Source organism: Erinaceus europaeus, chromosome X, assembly GCF_950295315.1.
Source record: "Erinaceus europaeus chromosome X, mEriEur2.1, whole genome shotgun sequence".
Classification (NCBI taxonomy): Eukaryota; Metazoa; Chordata; class Mammalia; order Eulipotyphla; family Erinaceidae; genus Erinaceus; species Erinaceus europaeus.
The window spans coordinates 57793914-57818034 of NC_080185.1; the positions used below are offsets into that span (position 1 = coordinate 57793914).

The window sequence follows — 24121 nt, forward strand, 5'->3', positions numbered from 1 at the left end:
TCTATTGTTCTCTATTTGTTACCCTCTACCTAAAAAACAAACAAACAAACAAAATAAATCACCCCAAAACAGAGTCTATCAGAAGCAGTGAAGTCATGAAGGAACAAAGCCCAATGAAGACCCACTGGAAAAAAAAGATGTAAATAAAAATAAAATAATGAGAATAAGTATTGATAAATTCAGCATATTTATTTATACCTAGGTCAGTTCCTATTTCACCTAGACTCCTCTTTTACTTCACTAGCCAGTATTTAAGCCATTATATGCCTTGTTGACATTGAGTGTTAATTGGTTGAGTATAGTTAGGATAGTACACTCTACCCAAAATTGCTGGGTCTCCTATGCTAAAGTTAAGTATATAGTAGTCATCACTCCTCAAATTCAGGTTAGCGTGAACATGTCACAATACTTTCTCTAACCTTCTTTTTCTCAAGTTAGAACTGTTCCCAGTGGGAACACAAATCTACTACATAGTGTTTATGTTCCTTTCAGGCAACCATTTTTTAAATATTTTAGAGATTTATTTTCATGAGAGAGACAATAGGATGGAGAGAGGGAGAGGGGACAGAGACAGCCCAGAGTCTCCTCAACTCTGGCAAATGTTGGTGCTAGGGATCAATCCTGTGATCTCTGAGGCCTCAGGCAAGAAAGTCTGGTGCATTGTCTCTATGGCCCCAGACAACCCATTTATACTTTTCATAATGTTTAAATATTTTCCACCCACAAAACTGGGGATGGGTGTTCTTGTCTATCATACCATGATGTAGCAGCCATGCAGCTATTTAGTATTGCCCATTATACTTAGGCGTTTTGATTACCAAAATGTATGAGTATGCAATTATCAGTTTTCCTGGCATCATATATTATGTGGCATAACAGTTCAAAGGGAAAACATTTCCGATTATTCTAGTGAAGGTAAATTTCCATATAATACCATATCTACTGTAAAATGGGGGCAGTGCAGTTAAATATTTAGTGACAGTTATAACCATCATATGCATGGAGTTCTGTCTTTTAAAAAATAAACAGGAAGCCATGAAAACTAAGTGATCTTCTGGAATGCTCAGAGATTTACCAGCAAGTGAGACTGTAAATCATACATTCAGCTAAAGAGCTGTCACCAAAGGATAAGCAGATATAGAACATTAAGTCTTGAAAGAAGCCCTCTCAAAAACCTTCCCTCAAAGACGAAAGATTTTAATGTTTTTTTGACCATTTGTACAGAGAACAGTCTGTACATATCATAAATGATGAAAATTGCTTAAATGAATAAGCCAATGAAGTCTGTGTAATACCAACAGTTCTTTGAATCTGTATTACATGCTGACATAGTTCAAAACTATGTTAATAGGTTTGTTATGGTACATAGAATGCAGAAATACATATTCGCCACAAATATATGCAAACCAAAAACTCGTCATTGTGACTATAACCTTTGAATAGTTAGTCATATTGGATTCCAATTTCTTTCCAGCCACAGACATAAAAACTGCAAAATATACAAACATCAAATATTGACACAGTGTGACACTGCTGAAAGACCTGGCACAGGAATTTTAAACATCCTTTAAGCCACAGCTAGTAACAGGCTGAACCAGCCACTAATGTGATAAGCAACTTCTCTGAGGATAGAAGTCAATTAACTTTAAGCATTGAGATAATCCTCACTCATTACCATTAGCTGGTTCTGATGTTCATGAGGATTTCATAATACGATTTCAATTTTTCATCTGTTCCTAAAGTCAATTAACTTATTGTCATATTAAAATCCTCACTGCTGCCCCCTTGTTACCCTAGTGAAAGGGGGTCCTCTTTAATTGCTGAAGAAAGAGCACATGATGGGACTAGAAATTCATGGTCTTTGAATGGACTTCTCAGGAAATATAAAAACATTCTTTCCCCTAATATATCATGAGTTTAAGGCATCAAATCTCTACTAAATATTTGGGAGAAGTAGCACACCACTCTATCATTACTCTGAGAAAGCTAGAATGCTTTGGGGGGTGAGGGGTGCATAAAGAAATGGCAGTGGTGGTTTGAATAGCAATGGAAGTAAAGGAAGTGGTAAAAAGTAATCAGATCAAAGATCAGGAATGAAAGTAGAACTGACAGGATTTGCTGGCGAAATGTATGTGGGAAGTTGAGAGGGGGACAAAAGAGAAATGAATAAATGCACTGCATGCTTTCTAGCCTGGAATCAAGAGAATTCTTTAGAAAATGGTAACAGGAAGTCTGGAAAGACTCTATAACAGTTATGCAAAAGACATTCATGACTAAGGTCTGAGGTCCCAGGTTTAATTCCCAGCACCACTATATGCCAGAACTGAGGAGTGGTCTGGTTAAAAAAAAAGGAAATAATAATACATATTCATGTGTCCACAGTAACCGAAAACAAGGTAGAGAATATGAATGTAGACATAGGTACAGATAGCTGGGTAGATATAGTGGGAGCTTACTCTTCATTTCTTCAAATTTTTTCATTGGAATAAAATTCAAAATACATGTTGACAGTCAAATTGGAGGATGTGTTAGAGGTTTAAGGAGAAAAGGAATACATAATTAATCACCCAGGAAAACAGAGGAGGAAATGGCGAAGAAAACAACACAATTGTTGGGTGGCATTAAGGGTTTACTCTGAGTTGTAGTCACAAACGCATGCATGAAAGACCAGGGTTCAAGTTCCCATTCTCCACCTGTAGGCAGGAAACTTCATGGGCAGTGGAGTAGTGCTGAAGGTGTCTCTCCTCTCTGTCTCTTTCTCCCCTTCTCTTCCTATTTCTGTACTCACTCTATAATCAACAAATGTAAAAAATGGTGGCTGAGAGTGGTGGAGTCATCCTAGTGCAAAGCACTGAGATCCAACTATAACCTTGGTGGCAAACACACACACACACACATACACACACACACACACACACACACACACACACACACATAGCCATGGGTGGGTTTTTATAAGAAGTTTAACATACAGAAGGAACAAGCGGACTGAAAACATATCCCTGGGAGTGAATGACCACAGAAATTAAGCTAGGTAAGGAGAGATATTGAGGGGGAAAGGGGTAGGGGGTGAGGAGCAGTTAAAGGGTGCTAGAATCAATACCTCATAACCACAGAAAAGTTTTCTGTTCAGTGATACTTGAGTAATTTTGCTCTTATCATCTCTATACTTTTGACTTTTTATATATAAGCACTAAAATATGGCAGACGTAGTGAATCATCACCGTTTGGAGCACAACACTAAATTGTGTTTGATTAGATCTTTAATTCTACTTTTTCACGCTATTAAGCTTGATCTCTTTACAGCACTGTCACCACATGCAAACACCATACATGTACAGGTACTCACAAACATGTAAAATTGCAGGGGTCACTTTTTGGTGAATTTTTTGCAACTTTATAATTTCTGATTTTCTATATTAAGAAATGCTTTTGAATTTTTGAAAAGGTGTTGCATACCCATCTCTTATTAAATTCTGGCTTTGCTCTCTAATGAAATGTTAGAAGACTTACCCAGGGGAGTCAGGCATTAGCGCAGCGGGTTAAGCGCATGTGGCGCAAAGTACAAGGACCGGCATAAGGCACCGGCATAAGCAGCTCCCCACCTGCAGGGGAGTCGCTTCACAGGCGGTGAAGTAGGTCTGCAGGTGTCTATCTTTCTCTTCCCTTCTCTGTCTTCCCCTCCTCTCTCCATTTCTCTCTGTCCTGTCTAACAACAATGACATCAATAACAACAACAACTATAACGACAATAAAAAAGGGCAACAAAAGGGAAAATAAATAAATATTAAAAAAATTTAAAAAAAAAAGAAGACTTACCCAGGCGGGATTAAGACTGTAGACAAACTGGAAAAAATAAAAGACTTGAGAGGATAGAAGCTGACTTACTTTTTAAAGCTACCTGCTTTGTATAACCTGTGCCTGGATCATTGTCGAGAAAATGAAGTGTGCTAAAATGAATAACAGTGAACCTACTACAGTTACAATAGTTAAATAGTTAACTATTTTTTAATTCAAAGAAAAGGCCATTACATACCTGTTTCCTGCTTTGAGCTCTTGCATTCCGTAATCTTCGTGCAGAATAAAAAATAAAATAGCCAACTGTTGCTGCAGTGATGATAAAAAAGGACACCGAAACAAAGAAAATAGAATAGTGATTCACCCAAGGGCCATGCTTTTTTCCTACTTCAATGACCATTGTGACTTGTATGCCTCTTTGAATAGATTGAAGAATTTTTGTGCCTCTCAGGTTTCCAATCATGATTGCGACAATATCTTTTGCACCTGCAAAAGAGAAGGAATCCAGTGCTTAAGCAAGCATTCTTAGTTTAAAGATTCAACTATTATTAATTTGTATTTATATATAAGTTATATGAGATATAAATATTCAAGAGGTTTAGTTACTTATTTTTATTTATATTTTATTCTGGAAACAAGGTGTATACCTCTCCTCTTACTAAGTTAACTACTTACAGTTCAATAATGTGTTCTGGGTTCAGAACACATTGAGGGGTGTGTGTGTCACAACAACTCTCCACGATTTATGATGTTCTTCTGTGTGTTGCTGCTTTTTTGTGGTGCCACTGGAAACTGAAGATTCATGCATATGCCACCCCCTCAATTTTGTATCTTATATGAAGACTTTCTATCCTTTTTTTGAGATTTCTTTTTTTTATTATTGCTGTAGCTATATATTTTTGTTATATTGTTTTTTGTTTTTTTTATTTCTTTATTGGGGAATTAATGTTTCACATTCGACAGTAAATACAATAGTTTGTACATGCATTAACATTTCCCAGTTTTCCATATAATAATACAACCCCCATTAGGTCCTCTGTCATCCTTTTTGGACCTGTATTCTCCCCCCACCCACCCACCCCAGAATCTTTTGCTTTGATGCAACATGCCAATTCCAGTTCAGGTTCTACTTGTGTTTTCTCTTCTGATCTTGTTTTTCAACTTTTGCCTGAGAGTGAGATCATCCCATATATATGAAGACTTTCTTAAAGACAAATAGTGCCCTAGGCACTAAGGAATGGAGCTTACTTACTGGGGAATCTGAAATTTTATAAATATTTAAATATATATTTATCTATTCATAAGGTTGTTGATTGAGCACATTACTAAAATGTATAAGGATCTATATATCTGTATCAGTAATTTGAGACAGAAATGTTTACAGCTACAAATATGCAGTTAATATCTGTTCCTGTGCCATTTTTCTGTATCCATGAAAGCAATATTAATTTTTTTCAGGGTCCCCTAAGTATTTGATCAGATAAGCAACATAAGCACCAAGAACTGATTGGGAAGCATGTTTCTATACGGCATTAACTAAGGGCAATTCCAAAATTAGACTAAGCTTATTAATAAATGTCTTTGATACCTCCTTTTCCACCCCCAACTATATAAATCTTGGAGAAAGGTTAAGGACAGACATTATCTTTTCCAGTGTTGCGAAAATGTGAGTTTACTCATACCATTCCAATCCTTATCAAGGTTTATATTCCTTCTAGTTTATATAACTCGAGACCAGTAATCTTAAGCAAAGGAATAGAGTTCTTTGAATGTTAAGAGATTTCCAATCAGAGAAGCCACCCACTAATACCAGGGTAAGGTACTTAACTAGATTAATGTTCAAACTCCAATCTGAAATAAATATAAGAACATACATAGTCTATAAAAGACCATTTAAACAAAGAATCACAATATTAAACTAGCATTTACACTTTCAATGATCAAATTAGTATAAACTTTAAATGATGATATATGATAGAACTATCCAAGTAATTCTTCAAATTTATGATCCACAGTGGTAAGAGTCTTTAAAAGATAAAGAATTTCTCTTTACTTCAAGCTATTAATTAACAAATATATCCATCTATATATTATTATAATTTATTCATGCTCCTGAATCCATCAACTAGAGTAATACAGTTTACTAAGTTGTTTGACTACCATACGGTAACTTAACATTTTGACAGATAGCTAATGAGCTAAATGCCTTTGCAACTTTACTGATTCATTTGCTATTTGCTAAATTTGGAGATGTTAACAACTCACTCTTCTTATTTAGTTAGGAGAAAAGCTCAAGATAATGGGAAATGAAGGCCTCTGAAATGCCTTTTCTCTCTCTCTCTTTGCCTCTACCAGTACATCACAAAAACATTCCTGTTAAGTCTACAGAACTAGTTAATATATTTTTTTCTACAAGTCATTTGTAATGAGCACTCTGCATTAGGAAGTTTTAAATATATGAACTAGCATATATTCCTAACATTGTAACCTGTAGAATTTTTGAGAGCACACATAATACAAAAAATCAGATTTGGGGATATATTTTAATTTCCAAAATTTTGTTTTAAATTAAAGGTATATGTTTTAAAGGTTTCTTCTATTAATACAATGTTTTTTAATTTTTTATTTATAAAATGGAGATATTAAGAAGACCATAGGATAAGAGGAATACAATTCCACATAGTCCCTCCCACACACTTGAAAGCTCTCCTATTCTTTATCTCTCCGGGAGTATGGACCCAGGATTATTATGGGGTGCAGAAGGTCTGGCTTCTGTAATGGATTCCCCACTGAACATGGGCATTGGCAGGCTGATTCATACTCCCAGCCTGTCTCTATCTTTCCCTAGTGGGGCAGGGCTCTGGGGAGGTAGAGTTCCAAGACACATGGGTGGGACCATCTGCTCAAGGAAGTCAGGTTGGCATCATGGTAGCATCTGGAACCTGGTGGTTGAAAAAGTTTTGTTCTTTCAGAAGATACGATATAGGAGATAGGAACATACTAACTAGTTGACAAATGTACATTATCTACACATAAAGAAACTCTATTTTAATATCCATAATTCATATTAATATGTATGTATATAATATATTATCCAACTATCTAGTGCATTCAGTTCCCAATCATATAAAATATTTTTCCTAAACATTGTTATCTATTTACCCTTTCCCACAGTCTCAGATTTTTAAAAAAAAATACAACCTCTTTCCTCCATTGTTTTTGATCACAGGGAATCATGTCACAACCCTTCTGGTGCCTTGGTTTAGCAATCTCAGACTGGTTGAATCTCCACTATTAACCTAGTTAGCAGTATAGATCCTAGTTCCTTGATGTCTCCCACTGTTACACCCTTTTCATTCTTGCTGCTTTTAAAATACAGATTCACATTGTTCCCTTGACTGAATTATTTTTATTGGGGGGTTAATGTTTTATACTCAAAATTGACTAAATTATTTTAACAACCTCCTAACTGATCATTCTATTTATAATTGTACCCCTTTCCTTAAAGTCTAATTAGAATTTACCATCTAGAGGGCTCCAAGATAAACATAAGCAAAAACCAGCAGGATGATGGGTTTTGGAACTGAAAGAACACAAGCTGGATGGCAAATTGATAGACCCCAAAAGGGTCAAAGCTTTAAAGGGGAAAGAACCCCCAAAAAAGGTGTTTGTAGATGGATTGATTCCAGATACTTCAGAAGAACAAATTAAAGAATATTTTGGAGCCTTTGGTGAGATTGAAAATATTGAACTTCCTATGGATACAAAAACAAATGAAAGAAGAGGATTTTGTTTCATCACATACACAGTGAAGAAACTGTTAGAAAGCAGATACCATCAGATCGGTTCTGGGAAGTATGAAATCAAAGTTGCACAACCCAAAGAAGTATACAGGCAGCAACAGCAACAACAACAAAAAAGGAAGGGGTGCTGCAGCTGGTGGATGAGGTGGCACCCTGTTTCCAGCCCCCCATTTTGTTTTGTTAGATGTATTCTATGCTCTGAGGCTTCATTTCCCTGTTAATCTGGGGTTTCTGTCATGACAGTCTCCATGATAGAGTCAGTTCACAGTGTTGATTAGCAGAAGCACTCCTGTAGACCACCAGCCTTCTCTATTGCATTTAAAGGGGAATTTTGAATTTGTGGCTGTTTTGTGGAGTTACATTAAACTGCACAATCATGTTGACTTGTTTTATGGATGGAAGGAACCTTGTTTCTGTCTGTGGAGAATGTTAAATTTGCTTGGTAAAAGCTTTGGCTAACCATGCCACCATGATTTCAAATTGCTCTCTTGATGGAAATAATCCAGATGTTCACAGGGAAAAGGTGCTGTTAAACTAGAAGGAACTATGGTTTAGGAGTATCGAGTTACAACACAAGGATTTGGGCAGATAAATGTAAGGCAGAATTTTGAGTAAAAGGTGAATTTTAAAGGTTTAAAGTGGCAGAATAAATTAGGGTTAGTATTTTATCACAGCAAGCAATAAATAATTTTCTTCTAAGGCAGTTTTAGAAGATAAGCGTTTTGACATGTATAAGTTCTTGGGAAAAATAGTTTTAGAGATTTCATTTTAGTGCAAGAGCATTAGTTATGCATATCCATGTTGTGATATAGGAAAAGGTATGATTGCAGTCTAAATGGCTTATCTATTAAATATGACTTGAGTTTTGTTGCAACAGATAACTACTGATGCATTTTTAAAGTGATTGTTTCTAAATTTTGGAGTACTTACTGGGTAAATTCATGTAAGGTGTTTCATGTCTGCTGTAGTTAACAGATGTACATTTTTTTCTCATCCCCCCATGATTCCATGTTAAACTATTAGAATTGTTGGCATACATGTTCATGTGTAGAATAGCTAACTTCAAGTGAGTTTTTTATATTGGTGACCAACCCTTTTTATTTTTGTTTGGTTTCTACACCTTTGTCCCAATGTTTGTACTTGCTGGATTGTCAAATTACAAGGCTCTTGGCCTTCTTTTGCTCCATTTGCTCTTTGCCCTAGGGCAGGTACCAGTGTTAGTCATTAGGAAGGGTTCTGTTTATTCATAAACATAGCCTCTGCAACAGAGGGGAGATTCTTAGGTTATGTTGTCATACTCATAGATGTAGAGCCATAGGGCAATGAATCTTGTAAATTCAAAATTATGATTAAGGTGGCAAATTGACATTCTGTCCTTTCTCTGATCAAAAGTAAATAAAGACTGTTTAAACAAACAAACAAACAACAACAACAACAAAAAGAATTTACCAGATAGGCTGGGTAGTGGCACACCCAGTTGAGCACATGTGTTACCAAGTGTAAGGACCCAGGTTCAAGCCCCTAGTCTTTATGTTCAGGGAGAAAACTTAGCATGTGCTGAAGAAGTGTTGCATGTATCTCTCTCTTTCTCTATCTTCGCCTTCCCCCAGATTTCTCTCTGTCTCTATAAAAAAAAAATTAGAAAAATAAATTTAAAAAAGAATTTACCTTCCTAACTGTTTTCTGTCATCACATGGTTGGATCGTGCCTCCACCTTTGCTTAAAAGCCTTTAGCAGTTCTTTTTTATTATAATTCATTTTTTAAAATTCTTATTATCTTTATTTATTGGCTAGAGAAAGCCAGAAATCAAGGGAAATGGTGGCTATAGAGAGGAAGACAGACACCTGCAGCCCTGCTTCACTACTTGTAAAGCTTTCCCCCTGCAGGTGGGGACTGAGGGCTCAAACCCAGATCCTTGCACATTGTAATATGTGCACTTAACCAGGTGCACCACAACCCTCCCCCCTTTTTTTAACCCAACAAAATCTTGTCCTCTTGGTCTAGCATTAAAAGGCTTTTACGATCCCAGTAGACTTTGTGAGTTTGATATATATCCTTCACTACACCCTTACTTTTTGAACACTAATACCAAGCCACATGGGGCTGACTGGCTGTTGTTTTTCCAATTTCCATAAATATCTTTTTGTTTATTCTGTTCCATAAACCTAACATGTCCAGCATGCCTACAGTGTTTCACATCTGCTTAACACCCCCATCTTTCTGCCTCCTAGATTATTTCTCCAATTCCAAGTGAGAAGGTCAATAATCTGTTCCCCTCACTTGTCTCTTAGCCATTTTCATTCCACTTAAAGATATTATTTTTATTAGTGATTGAATATGGTTTACAAAATTATAAGATTGCAGAGGTATAGTTTCACATCCCCACCACAAACCACCATCATAGTTCTCATGAAGTCTTAGAAAGTTTGGGAAAACAGTATAGAGAACTTAACAAATAAAAATGGAAATCATGACAATGTACATTTGTCAACTAGTAGTATGTTCTTATCTCTAATATCATATCTTTGGAAATATATTTCAAAGAACAAGTCATTATTAGAAATGTATTAACAATTTGAATGCACCATTAAAATTCAATCTGATTACCAATTTGAAGTCTTAAGTGCTTAGACTGAAGGAGCATATACTTGTTCGTTGAAATACTGTCTCCAAGAAGCTTAGACCAGGGAGAACAGAAGCAACTGGTGGCATTACTTTATAAGATACAGCTATATATAAATAGTATAAAAGGACATAAACTATGGTGAGGTCTTGTATGATACAGCAAACCCTAACAATGGGATTTTCAAAGTTAACCCAATTACCAAATAGTTTGTTTATAGCAGTAACTATGTAATGCCTTCTTAAACCCTAAGACAGTAAGAAACTTCCCTTTACTCTATAAAGCCCATACATCTCCCAGTCCTGGAATCTCTAGGGTGGGGCTCACTTTGCTGCATGCTTCTCTCAGTTCATACCAACCGATACTGCATCTTCGGATCCCAACCTAATCAATACAACCAGTACCTCCTTAGCATGCTTCACTTCAGACTGTGTCCAAAGATGTCAGGCATGGAATGTCAACCCTTCAGCTTCACTACTCTGGTAAGACCTTTTTTAGCTCATAGGACTCCTTAACTCCATTTCAAGTGGCCTACTTCTTAACAAAACCTCAAAACCTAGTATAAGCCAGGACCCATGAGATAGGGTATAAGTATATGTATCCATAAGTTAGGGAAAAAATTTATAACTTAAAGCAAAAGTGAACAAGAATTTGAAGTGAGTCAGTAAGTGAAGTAAGATAAAAAGACACTTTAAAGGACCTAAGGTACAAAAAGAATGATAGAGGACCTAGTAGGGGTTGTATTGTTATATGGAAAACTGGGAAATGTTATGCATCTAAAGGCTATTGTATTTACTGTCGAATTTAAAACATTAATTCCCCAATAAAGAAATTAATATATATATATAAATAAATGTTCTCAATTAAAAAAAATAAAGTACCTAAGGAAATAGTTTCTACTTAGACCTAGATATCCTTCTTACCTACCTCATATTAAACATCCCCAAATCACTCCAAAGCTAACCTTGTCAGACAAAATAAGGACTACACAAGCTGAATAAGGGCAAGAGACTGGCATACTTTAATGATGACTCTTTAGTCACTACCAGGCCATCCCATTACCTGGAACCCTTGTCAGGGAGCCCTGGGGTTCCCACACAGACATGATGGCCTAGACTTCTAACAGATCCTCACGCCACTGTCACAGGTCATCTCCACCAGGAACAACATAATTGACCCCTCTGTGGGTCCCTATAGGACCTTGCCCTCAATGTGGATCAATAATGGTAGGGAATGCCCCATTCTCCAAAGGGAGGTAGGACAACACACTCTACCTACTACAAGAGGAAGATGGATCCCAAATTTAGTGCAGCCTGGAATATTCCTAGTCGTGACCACAGAATGCAAGCTCAGACCTACAGGGATGTAGAGGTTACACAGGCTCCTGTGCTGAATAAGGGCTTCAGATCAACTTGGTAGGGTTTGCAGTTAACAATGTTTATATACTTTCCTCATTTTTGAGAGCTACTCTCTTCCCTGATGAGGATTTCTAGTCCTTTTTCTATGACTACCATCACCCCAGAAAGTAACTTGGGTCCACCTGCATAGTAGATGTCAGGATCAGGCAAAAACTAGTAAAGTCATGGGCCCCTTGGAATATACACAAAACAGACCCACTAGCATTTTTCAGAACAGAGATCTCAAATCTTCACCTGCAATATTTGTCTTTAGGTTCATGATTAGTCAAGAAATTGTTCTGCATTGTATCTTAATTCTTTTTCAGCCACCAGATTCCAGATGATACCATGATGCCAACCTGACTTCCTTGGGCAGAGGACCCCACCATGTGTCTTGGAGCCCCACGTCCCCAGGTCCCTGCCCCACTAGGGAAAGAGAAAGACAAGGAGTATGGATCGACCTGCCAACGCCCATGTTCAGAGGAGAAGCAATTACAGAAACCAGACATTCCACCTTCTGCACCCTACAATGATCCTGGGTCCATACTCCCAGAGGGATTAAAAAAAAAAGAATAAGGAGGTTATCAAGGGAGGGGACAGTATATGGAGCTCGGGGGGTGAGAACTGTGTGGAAATGCACCCCTCTTACCCTAAAGACTTGTCAATATTTCCATTTTATAAATTAAAAAACCCAAAACTTTAATTCCCCCCCCAAAAAAATGGAAATCCCTTATGATCCAGCAATATCACTCCTAGGCACAAATCTAAAGGACATAAAAACACTAATTTAAAGGGATATATGCACCTCTATGTTCATAGCTAAATTATTTAGAATAGCCAAATATCCAAAGAGTGGAAACAATCTAAATGTCCATTGGCAGATTACTGAATAAAGAAGTTATGGGATATATATTCAATGAAATACTACTGTGCAATTAAAAAGGTGATATTTACTTCAGAACAAAATGGATGGAACTGGAAGTGACTGTACTTAATTTTTTTTAATTTTATTTTACATTTATTTATTTATTTATCCCCTTTGTTGTCCTTGTTGTTTTATTGTTGTAGTTATTATTGATGTCATCGTTGTTGGATAGGACAGAGAGAAATGGAGAGAGGAGGGGAAGACAGAGAGAGGGAGAGAAAGACAGACACCTGCAGACCTGCTTCACCACCTGTGAAGCGACTCCCCTGCAGGTAGGGAGCCGGGGGCTCAAACCAGGATCCTTCCTCTGGTCCTTGTGCTTTGCGCCACGTGCGCTTAACCCGCTGTGCTACCGCCCGACTCCCTGTACTTAATTTTTTAATAATTTTTATTTATAAAAAGGAAACAATGGCAAAAACCATAGGATGGGAGTAGGGTGGTAGTGCAGTGGGTTAAGCACACTTGGCGCCAAGCCCAAGGAGCGGCATAAGCCTGTTGTTAAAATTTTGACATAAACCCCCAATTCCCCACCTGCAGGGGAGTCACTTCACAGGGCTGAAGCAGGTCTACAGGTGTCTGACTTTCTTTCCCCTCTCTATCTTCCCATCCTCTCTCCATTTCTCTCTGCCCTGTCTAACAACAATGACGTCAATAACAATAACTACAACAATAAAAAAAACATAGGATAAGAGAGATACAACTCCACACAATTCCCACCACCAGAACTCCATATCCCATCCCCTTCCCTGATAGCTTTCCTATTCTTTATCCCTCTGGGAGCATGGACCAAGGGATGTTATGGGGTACAGAAGATGGAAGGTCTGGCTTCTGTAATTGCATCCCCAATGAACATGAGCATTAACAGGTTGATCCATACTCCTAGCCTGTCTCTCTCATTCCTTAGTGGGGCAGAGTTCTGAGGAAGTGGGACTCCAGGACACATTTGTGGGGTTGTCTGTCCAGGGAAATTTGTTTGTCATCATGGTAGCATCCAGAACCTAGGGGCAGAAAGAAGAGTTAACATATAAAGCCAAACAACTTGTTGACTAATCATGAACCTAAAGGCAGGATTAATGCAGAAGAAGATTTGGGGGTATCCATTTCATAGATAGTAGTCCTATTTTAGTTATATTCCAAAGGGCCCATGACTATACTAGTTTTTTTTTTTTCTGAGCCTGACATGTGATATGCAAGTGGACCCCAGTTATTGTATGGGGAGATGATGTCATGGAAGGAAAAGAAACAGAAAGCTGGATCAGGGAAGAGAGTAGTTCCCAAACATGGGAAAGGTGTATAAATATTGTTGACTGTATACCCCATTGATTGATATAATCTGGGGCCCATATTCATCTTAGGAGCCTATGTGACTCTGTATCCCTGTAGATTTGAGCTCACATTCTGTGGTTATGAGTAGGAATGTTCCAAGCTGCCCCATTTCAGAACCCATCTTCCTCAGGTGGAAGATAGAGTATGCTGTCAAGCCTCCCTTCGTAGGATGGCACATTGTTGTAGATCCAAGTTGAGGGCAAGATCCTATGGAGGCCCACAGAGGGATCTATTGTGTTGTTCCTGATAGAGATAACCAGTAACAATGGAGAGAGGGATTTATTTGAGGTCTAGGCCCCTCTTGTCTTGTTTGGGAATCTCGGGACTCCCCAACTAGAGGCCAGCTGATGGGGTGGCCTAATAGTAACTAAAGAGTCGTCTTTAAAGTATGCCAGTCTCTTGCTCTTATTCAGCTTTTGCAGTCCTTACTTTGATAAAGTTAGTTTTGGAGTGACTGAGGGAATTGTAATAGGAAGTAGGTGAGGAGGGTTATCTAAATCTAAGTAGACACTGTTTCATCAGGAACTTTATGGTGTCTTTTTAGGTGTTTCTACTTGCTTGCTGCATATACTGACTCACTGCAGACAGTTGTGCACTTTTGCTTTCAGGTATATATTTTGCTCTAATTTATGGATATATGGGAATATATGCCCTACTTCATGGGACCTGGTCTACATCTAGGTTTTGGGACTTTGTTGGGAAGTGAACCACCTGAAATGGAATTAGAGAATCCTATGAAAGGAAAGGTCTCACCCGAGTAAGGAGGCTGAAGGATTGACATTCCATGCCTGAGGTCTCTGGACACAGTCTTGTCGTTTTTGTTGGGCTGGCTTCGTGGGCGAGAGACAGAGATGACCAGAGACTCATAGCTGAGCTGAGAATGCAGTTCAATCTTTATTCATGAGTGGGGATGCGGTTCAACAAACTAATCTAATCTAATCGCAACCCAATTCTGTCCTGCATCGCTCTCCTCCAGCGGAAGAGTCAGAACAAGGGAAATATGTATGATAGGGGGTGGGGAGAAGGAAGAAGTGCGAATCAGCGAGGACTAAACCAAATGTCCCAGAGGAAGGGGGAGCGAGGGCCAAACCAACGTCCCGGAGGCAGGAGGAGTGAGGATTAAACCAATGTAACAGAATGACCATGTAAATAGACCACAACGTCAAGCAATGTAACAGAAGGGGTTTTAGAAGCAGAATTTAGAAGCATACCAACAATCCCCCCTTTTCTTTTTAACTAATAGCCATAGTATCAGGAGTGTAGGGTGAACAGAAACCTGTATCGTAGAGGCATTTTCAAAAAGACATGGAGGAACAAGTAAGAGAGCAGCAAGAACCAGTGTGATGCCAAGGGAAGGCCTGAGGGGGGCGTTTCTTGCCTCTGTGGGCAAGGCCTATCAGGCTAAAGAACATTTCCTGCCTCTGTGGGCATCTCTTGTCTCTAGGGGTGCTTCATGCCTCAACAGATGTTTCCTGCCTCTGTGGACATTTCTTGCCTCTGGGGGCATTTCATGCCTCAATGGGTGTTTCTTGCCTCTGTGGGCATCTCTTGCCTCTGGGGGAGTTTCATGCCTCAACGGGCGTTACCTAGCAAGAAGGGGGGGGGTGTGCCCTATAGAGTCCCAAGGCAGCTGGCTGCAGTCAGTCTTTGAGAAACCCAGCAGCGTAAAGGGAAGCTGTTGTAGAGTTGTGTACTAGTAAGTCCGATAGAAGTGCCAGTCCAAAGTAGATGACCATGGAAGAAATGTCATGGGGTGAAATGATGCATGTCTATCTCCATCAGGAAGTTCAGCAACTGGAATTCTGCTTTTCTGTAGAGAGTGAGCTGGAACCGCTAAAACATGACAGGCAAAGCAGAAGCAGGAAAGGCAGACAGGCAGTAAGAAAGTTATGTCCTTGGAGTCTGTGAATCAGGTTCTTCAGATGGCTTCAGGTGACATCACTGGTTTCCGGGGGGTGCATTGTCTGGCAGTGGCCTCTTGCCCAACTTCACCTCTAGGAAGTGCAGGGGTGCGATCACTGTACCAATGTCTGCATATTCTAGCTCCTCTGTCATCAGAGCCGAGCTGGGGATCTCGGCCAGGGGGCCCAGTCCCAGCAGGGAGCCCTCGGTCACCGGGGGGTCCAGAATCTGCCCAGACATCATAGCAGGAGGGCGGGCAGGCCAGCCATGTAGAAGGTGCGGGCCGAGGCGCCCCGTGGTGGGGGCCATGGTGGGCCGCAGCCCTGCCTGCCACCCTGTTCCTGGTGGCTGAACAGCACGGAGAGAGCCCGCGCCCAGTGCCCTGCACCCTGCGGCGGTGAGCAGGATCCGGAGGGTGGGTGGCAGGTGGAAACCAAAGTGTGGCTCAGAACGAAATGTTCCAGAGACAGAGAAACTGTCTCAGGAAGAAAGGGTGGAGGCTTTTGGAAACCTCTTCATAAGTAGAAAGCCAGGCCATGGAGGCTTTACTTATCTGGTCTCCTTTGGTCTGCTGCATGTGTGCAGAGCTGAGATTCTAGTCCCTGTTTGGGCACCATTTTGTAATTTTTGCCGGGCTGGCTTCGCGGGCGGGAGACAGAGATGACCAGAGACTCATGGCTGAACTGAGAATGCAGTTCAATCTTTATTCATGAGCGGGGATGTGGTTCAACAAACTAATCTAATCACAACCCAATTCTGTCCTGCATCTCTCTCCTCCAGCGGAAGAGTCAGGAACAAAGGAAATTTGTATGATGGGGGCGGGGAGAAGGAAGAAGCATGAACCAGCAAGGACTAAACCAAATGTCCCAGAGGCAGGGGGAGTGAGGACCAAACCAATGTCCTGGAAGCAGGGGGAGTGAGGATTAAACCAATGTAACAGAATGACCATGTAAATAGACCACAACATCAAGCAATGTAACAGAAGGGGTTTTAGAAGCAGAATTTAGAAGCATACCAACACAGTCTGAAGTAACGCATGCTGAGGTGGTATTTGTGTTGATTAGGTTGAGATCAGCAGATGCAATATCATTTGGTATGAATTGATAGAAGCATTCAGGAAAGTGAGCCCCACCCTAGAGGTTCCAGGACTGGGGGAAATATAGGCTCTATAGAGGAAGCGGGAGGTTCCTGCTGTCTTAATGTTTAAGAAGACAATAGATAGTTATTGCTGTAATCAAATTATTTGGCAACTGGGTGTTAACTTTGAAAATCCCTTTGTTAGGATTTGTTGTACCATATACAACATCACCATAATTTATATCCTTTGACATTATTTGTATATAGCTGTGTCTTTTTAATATTTATTTCCTTTTGTTGCCCTTGTTTTTTTATTTAAAGTTTTTTTAATTTATTCAATTATTCCCTTTTGTTGCCCTTGTTGTTTTACTGTTGTATTTATTATTGATGTCATTGTTGTTGAATAGGACAGAATGAAATGGAGAGAGGAGGGGACGACAGAAAGGGGGAGAGAAAGATAGACACCTGCAGACCTGCTTCACTGCCTATGAAGCGACTCCACTGCAGGTGGGGAGTTGGGGGCTCGAACTGGGATCCTTATGCTGGTTCTTGAGCTTCGTGCCCTGTGAAGCGACTCCCCTACAGGTGGGGAGCCCGGGGCCTGAACCGGAATCCTTCCACGGATATTTGTGCTTTGCGCCATGTGCCCTTAACCTGATTCCCGCCCTTGTTGTTTCATTGTTGTAGTTATTGATGTCGTTGTTGTTGTATAGGACCGAGAAAAATGGAGAGAGGAGAGGAAGACAGAGAAGGGGAGAGAAAAATAGACACCTGCAGACCTGCTTCACTGCCTATGAAGCGACTCCACTGCAGGTGGGGAGCTGGGGGCTCGAACTGGGATCCTTATGCTGGTTCTTGAGCTTCGTGCCCTATGCACTTAACCCTCTGGGCTACCGCCCGACTCCCCTATAACTGTGTCTTATAGAGGATAATTTCTGGAACCATCCGTTCCACCCCGGTTCCATGGCTGCCAGTTCTTAGCAACATCGCCCTGCCAGATATTTGTCGGGATGCGGCATCATCTAAGTTCATTTCCCACGTCAATATACGCGGATATCTTCGCCCACCCTGTCCAACGCTTGACGACTCGTCACCCAATCTGGTCCCCTATGCCTACACTGAACTTCTCTGTTCCAGTCTCTTGGAAACAGAGCTGGCAGTCAGCTGAGGTAAAGAACAAACACCTCATCAAAGACCCCTGCAAGCGTCAACCCGGCTTTGACCTAGCACGTTATGATCGGGCCCTCCTCAATCGCTATCGAACAGGCCATGGCCGGTGCGCCGCTATGTTCCATCGCTGGGGAGCCAGAGACGACCCGAACTGCCCCTGCGGCTCCAGACACTATGACCCACATAGTCAACGACTGCCACCTCTCCAGATTCAAAGGAGGTCTCGAAACTTTACATCAGGCTCAACCTGATGCTGTTGACTGGCTACGGAAGAAGGGCAAACGCTAGAAGAAGAAGAATAGAGTAATGCCACCAGTTGCTTCTGTTCTCCCTGGTCTAAGCTTTTAAGAGAGTCAACAATTCAAAGACTCAGACTATGGTCTGTGCATTAAAAAGTTTGAGACATTGAATCAAATTTTCCCCTCATATTAACTGGAACTGAAAGTGACTGTACTTCATTTTTATTTGCACTTAAAGTGGCATACTCTTTCCTTTAAATTATAATAATTTAAGGGCAGAGACTATCTTTTAATTAATTACATTAAAATTTTCCTTTATCTGATATTGTCAAGAAATTATGTGTTCCATGTAAGTAAAATTTCCAAGTAATAAAAAATTTCACACAAATAATTTAAATTGATTAAAAAAAAAAAACAAGAGCACTGCTCAGCTCTGGCTGGTGGTGGTATGGGAGAGTATACCTGGGACTTTGGAGCCTCGGGCACAAATCTGCATACCCATTATGCTATCTACCTTACCTCATAGATATTTTTAAGAGTAATAATATATACCACTGTATTTTAATAATTAGCATATATGACAGTGGATCATCTTTGTACATCATTATCTAATGTAGTAATAAGATTATTGCCCCCAAATTATTATTTTTTTACCAGAGCCATAGATATCTGGAGCTGGATAGAAATTAGAAGTCATTCAGTGTGACTCATCTTTGAAATGTCAGTGTACTACTCTTTGGTAGGAGGGAGGTTCTCAATTAACTTACTGCTTCTAGCAGCATCCTTATTCTACTTTTATCCTTCTAATCTCCTGTCATACTCTGAAAAGTCAACCATGGATCTAAGGAAATAATAAAACAGGCTCTTTTTAAGTTAAAATTTTAAACATTATTTTATTGGTGATTTACAAAATTACAAAATAACAGGGGTACAATTCCACATTGTTTCCACCACCAGAGTTCTGTGTCCCCATTTCCTCCAGTGATTTCCTTCAGGGAACTGCAGTGATTATCCCAAGTTCACAGATATGGATTGACATATGTCTGTCTGTCTGTCTGTCTGCCTGCCTGCCTGTCTGCCTGCCTGTCTGTCTATCTATCTACTTATCTATATTTTTGCCCATTTTTTCTATGGTCCTGTCTTCTCTTTCTTTTTAAGACACACCTATACCTAATTACTACTTCTAAATGTCTTTCCTTTTTTGTCTTCTCTCTCAGGGACCTGATAGAATTGGGTTTCAGAGCCCTCTGGTAATCTTTCCCTAACATTTCTCCCCTCTGGGAGTATGGAGCAAAATTCTTTTTTGTGGTGCAGAAGGTGGGAGTTCTGGCTTCTGTAACTGCTTCTATGGAGAGCAATTTGAAGGCTCCAGTGCAAGTACCCTGTGACATTTGTATTGGTTGCTTAGTGACATTTTTGTTTGCTTACTGAATCTGGGCTATTCTTTGGATACTTAAGTTGCCAGGTAAGTTTTATCTATAAACCAGACCTTTTCTATACATGTGCTATACATGTGTTAGCATACTTAGTCATCACATCAACCTAAAAAGGAAGGTATTTCTACTATCCCCACTAAAGGTAAGGTTTCTTAACTTGTCTAGGATAAAAGAAGCAGTAAGTACAGAATTTGGATCAGACACTTTGACACTAGTAGCTCTGATCTTCATCAGTTCTACACTTGTTTTATCGTCAATGAAACTTAAAGCTAGTTTGATTGTAAAGGTGCTGGGCAGTGGTATACCCAGTAGAGAGCACATATTATCATAAGCAAGGACCTTGGTTCAAGTGCCCAGTTTGCACATGCTGCAGGAAGCTTCACAAGCTGTGATGCTGTGCTTCAGATGCCTTTTTCTCTCCCTCTCTACCTCCCCGTTCTCTCTCAATTTCTCTGTCTCTATGAGAAAGAAAAAAGTAAGGAAAGAAAAAGGAAGTGGCTGGGTAGTGGAGCACCTGGTTGAGCACATATGTTACAATGCACAAGGACCCAGGTTTGAGACCTGGGTCCCCACTGCAGGGGGAAGCTTTTCAAGTTGTGAAGCAGTGCTGCAAGTGTCTCTCTCCCTATCTCCCTCTCCTCTCTCAATTTCTGACGGTGTCTATACAACAAATAAAGATAATTTAAAGAAGAAGAAGAAGGAGGAGGAGGAGGAGGAGGAGAAGAAGAAGAAGAAGAGGCAGAAGAAGAAGAAGAAGAAGAAGAAGAAGAAGAAGAAGAAGAAGAAGAAGAAGAAGAAGAAGAAGAAGAAGAAGAAGAAGAAGAAGGAGAAGAAGAAGAAGAAGAAGAAGGAGAAGAAGGAGGAGGAGAAGAAGAAGAAGAGAGGAAAATGGAAAATGGCTGCTTGGAGTGGTGCATTTGTTCTTTAGCCACCATGACCCAGTGACAACCCGGGTGGCAGAAATAAATAAATAAATAAGTAGATAGATAGATAGATAGATAGATAGATAGATAGATAGATAGATGAAATCAGGGGAGGGCAGAGTGGTAATATTTTTTTCTGCCAGAGTTATCAGTAGGACTCAGTGCTTGCACAAGGGCTTCACTGTTCTCAGTGGTCTTTTTTAATTTCTTTTTGATTATTTTTTGATAGAGACAAAAACAAAGTCAGAGGGAGAGAGAGACACCTGCAGCACTGCTCGACTACTCATAAAGTTTCCTCCTGAAGATGGGAAACAAGGGCTTGAATGGGGTTCTCAGGTATGGTAATGTGAGTGGTAAAGGTTTAACAACTGGCTCTCAGGATGAAGTCGGGCAAGGGGAGAAAACTTTGATTTGATGTGCCAGTTCCTCAGTTCCTATCCTCCCACAGCCATATGAATGTGAAGCTGATAAAATATGGGAATAATTACTTGACTTTAGCAGACCATTCAACATATCAGAGCCAAAACTAAAGTAAAAATAATGAACAATTCCGAACTTATAACTCAATTACCTTGTTTATTTATTTCACATAATCTTACCTATGCTGAAAAAAAAACACTGTTTATATACAAAATTAAATTAAATTAGTTTTTATACATGCTACTCTGTTGAAACTCACAGAAAGAGAAATGCACCCTTGTGGCCCAAGAGGTGACACAGCACATAAGGTGTTGGATCCTCAAGCATAAGGTCTGAGTTCAATTCTTGACATGGGATATGCCCAACTAACACTGTGCTTTCCCCCTTTCCATTCCTCACAAATAAATACTTAAATTTTTTTCTTGCCCTTAATAACAACAACAACAACAACGACAAAAAACCATCTTGCGTCTTTCTACATGTAACTAGATTTCACCATATAGAAAAGTTAATATAAAATACATCAAATATTTAGAAGTTTGATTAGAAACTGTCAGATACTTAGAGGAAAACACAGGCAGAACTCTCTTCCCTATAAGTTTTTGCAACATCTTCACCAATTCAAATTGCAAAGAAAACAAAAGTACAATAGACCAATGGGACTATATCAGAAAAGCTTCTGCATAGCAAAGCGAATCACTACCATAACAAAGAGACTCTCCATGGAGTTGGAGGAAAATCATTATGTGTCATACACTGGACAGATGATTAATAATCAAAATACACTATGAACTCACCAAACTCAACAATAAAAAGATTAACAACCCCATTGAAAAATGGGCTGTATCTTCTACAAAGAGAAGATCCAAAGGACCAAATATTATGAAGTGATCTTTTATGCAATACTGTGGTCAGAATTTAAAGGTATTATGTTGAGTGAAACAAGCCAGAAAGAGAAAAAAGAATGTAGAAGGATCTCACTTATAGGTGGAACTTAAGAACAAAGAACAGAAAGGAAAACATAAGGTTTGGACTAGGTGTGGTATATTGCACCAAAGCAAAGGACTCTGGGGTAGGAGAGTAAGGGATGAAGGGACATTGCGACTCTGCTGTGTCTCCTAGACAGTAATAAAGGGGAGATGAGAGGTTGTGCCTATGTGTTAAAGACCATACTGTAAACCATTAACCTCCCAATTCAAAAATAAATAAATAAATAAATAAACATACATCTTGAGCAAGACTTTTTTGTTTTTGTGCAAAAGAATTTTTTCCAGTCATGTGTTGTTAATCAAGTCTTTTTCTGCCTTAACTTTTCTTTCTAATTTATTATTACTGATTTAACATTGGCTTACAGAATTATAAGATTTTAGGAGTAACACAGCATCTACCATCAAAATTATATGCCTTCCTCCTCTTATAACCATCATAGTTCTCACACAGTGTGAGTTTGGATTCTACTGATTTTTTTTTTGCATTTTTGTTTATCTATCAAGTTAAAATTAGTGACTTTGATAGTTATCCTTTTAAAACATCACAAAACATATCCTGTATATAAAGTTAGCTATTGGGGGTCAGGCGGTAGCACAGTGAATTAAGCGCACATGTGGCATGAAATGTTCCCAACACATTAGCCATTCACAACTAAGAAGAATATAAACTTTGAGAAATAAACTGTACATATCCAATCACTGTCCAAAATAATACTGGGTTAATTTACATATTATTATATATTAATAAATATATATATTTATATGTAATAGAAAATTTCTAGTGATAATGTGGGGAAACAGAACACTGGTGCATTGCTGGGGCAATTATGAGCTGATGCAGTCCCTACAGAAAACAACCTTAAAGATTAAAACTGGATTTCTTTGTCTAGTTTCAATATCAAACTCTTATCAGATGTCTAATATGAAAATATCTCCCCAGAAGCAACCGGTAGCACAGCTATATACAAATAATGTCAAAGGACAAATTATGGTGACGTTGTGTATGATACAGCAAATCCTAACAAAGGGATTTTTCAAAGTTAACCCAACTGCCAAATAATGTGATTATAGCAATAACTATCGTCTTTTAAAACCCTAAGACAGCAGGAACCTCCCACTTCCTCAATAGAGCCTATATTTCCCCCAGTCCTGGAACCTCTAGGGCGGGGCTCACTTTCCTGCATACTTCTCTCAGTTCATGCCAAATGATATTGCATCCGCTGATGCCAACCTAGTCAACACAACAAGTACCACCTCAGTATGCTGAACTTCAGACTGTGTCCAGAGATGTCAGGCATGAAATGCCAACCCTTCACCCGCATTGATCAGGTGAGACCTTTCATTTCATAGTATTTTCTAATTCCATTCCAGGTGGTTCACTTCCTAACAAAGTCCCAAAACCTAGATATAGACCAGGTACCATGAGATAGAGCATATGTTCACATGTTTCCATAAATTAGGGCAAAATATATACCTGAGAGCAAAAATACACAATAGTCTGCAGAGAGTCAGTATAAAGTTCTTAGTGAAATAGTATCTAATTAAACTTAGATAACCTCCTCACCTACTTCCTGTTACAGTTATCTCATTCACTCCAAAGCTAACGTTACCAAAGCAAGGACTGCAAAATTTAAATAAGGGCAAGAGACTGGCACACTTTAATGATGACTCTTTAGTCACTATGAGGCCACCCCATCCTCTGGGGCCCTATTCAGAGAGTCCTGAGATTTCCGAATAGACATGATGGGCCTAGACCTCCAATAAATCCCTCTCGCCTTGTTATTGATCCTCTCTATCAGGAACAACAAAATAGACCCCTTTGTGGGCCCCCATAGGACCTTGCCCTCAACTTGGATCCACAACGGCAGAGAATGTTCTCCATGCTCCAAAGGGTTGATGGACAACATACTCTATCTATGTTACACCTGAGGAAGATGGGTCGATATTGGGGCAGCTTGGAATGTTCCTACTCATGACCACAAAACGTGAGCTCAGATCCACAGGGATGCAGTGGTCACATAGGCTACTAAGCTAAATATGGGCCCCAGACCAAATCAAATAGATGGGGTATACAGTCAACAATATTTATACA

General features: G+C 39.5%; 1 protein-coding gene across 2 annotated transcripts in view; it reads right to left on the bottom strand.

Moving 5' to 3' along the window:
• The window catches only part of RNF128 (ring finger protein 128), a 183932-nt gene that overhangs the window by 38202 nt on the left and 121609 nt on the right, over window positions 1–24121 (bottom strand). For both annotated transcript variants that reach the window (XM_007530615.3, XM_007530614.3), the window contains exon 2: window positions 4037–4284. In XM_007530615.3, coding sequence (XP_007530677.1) covers window positions 4037–4284 — 248 coding nt within the window. The remainder of the gene's footprint in view (window positions 1–4036; window positions 4285–24121) is intronic.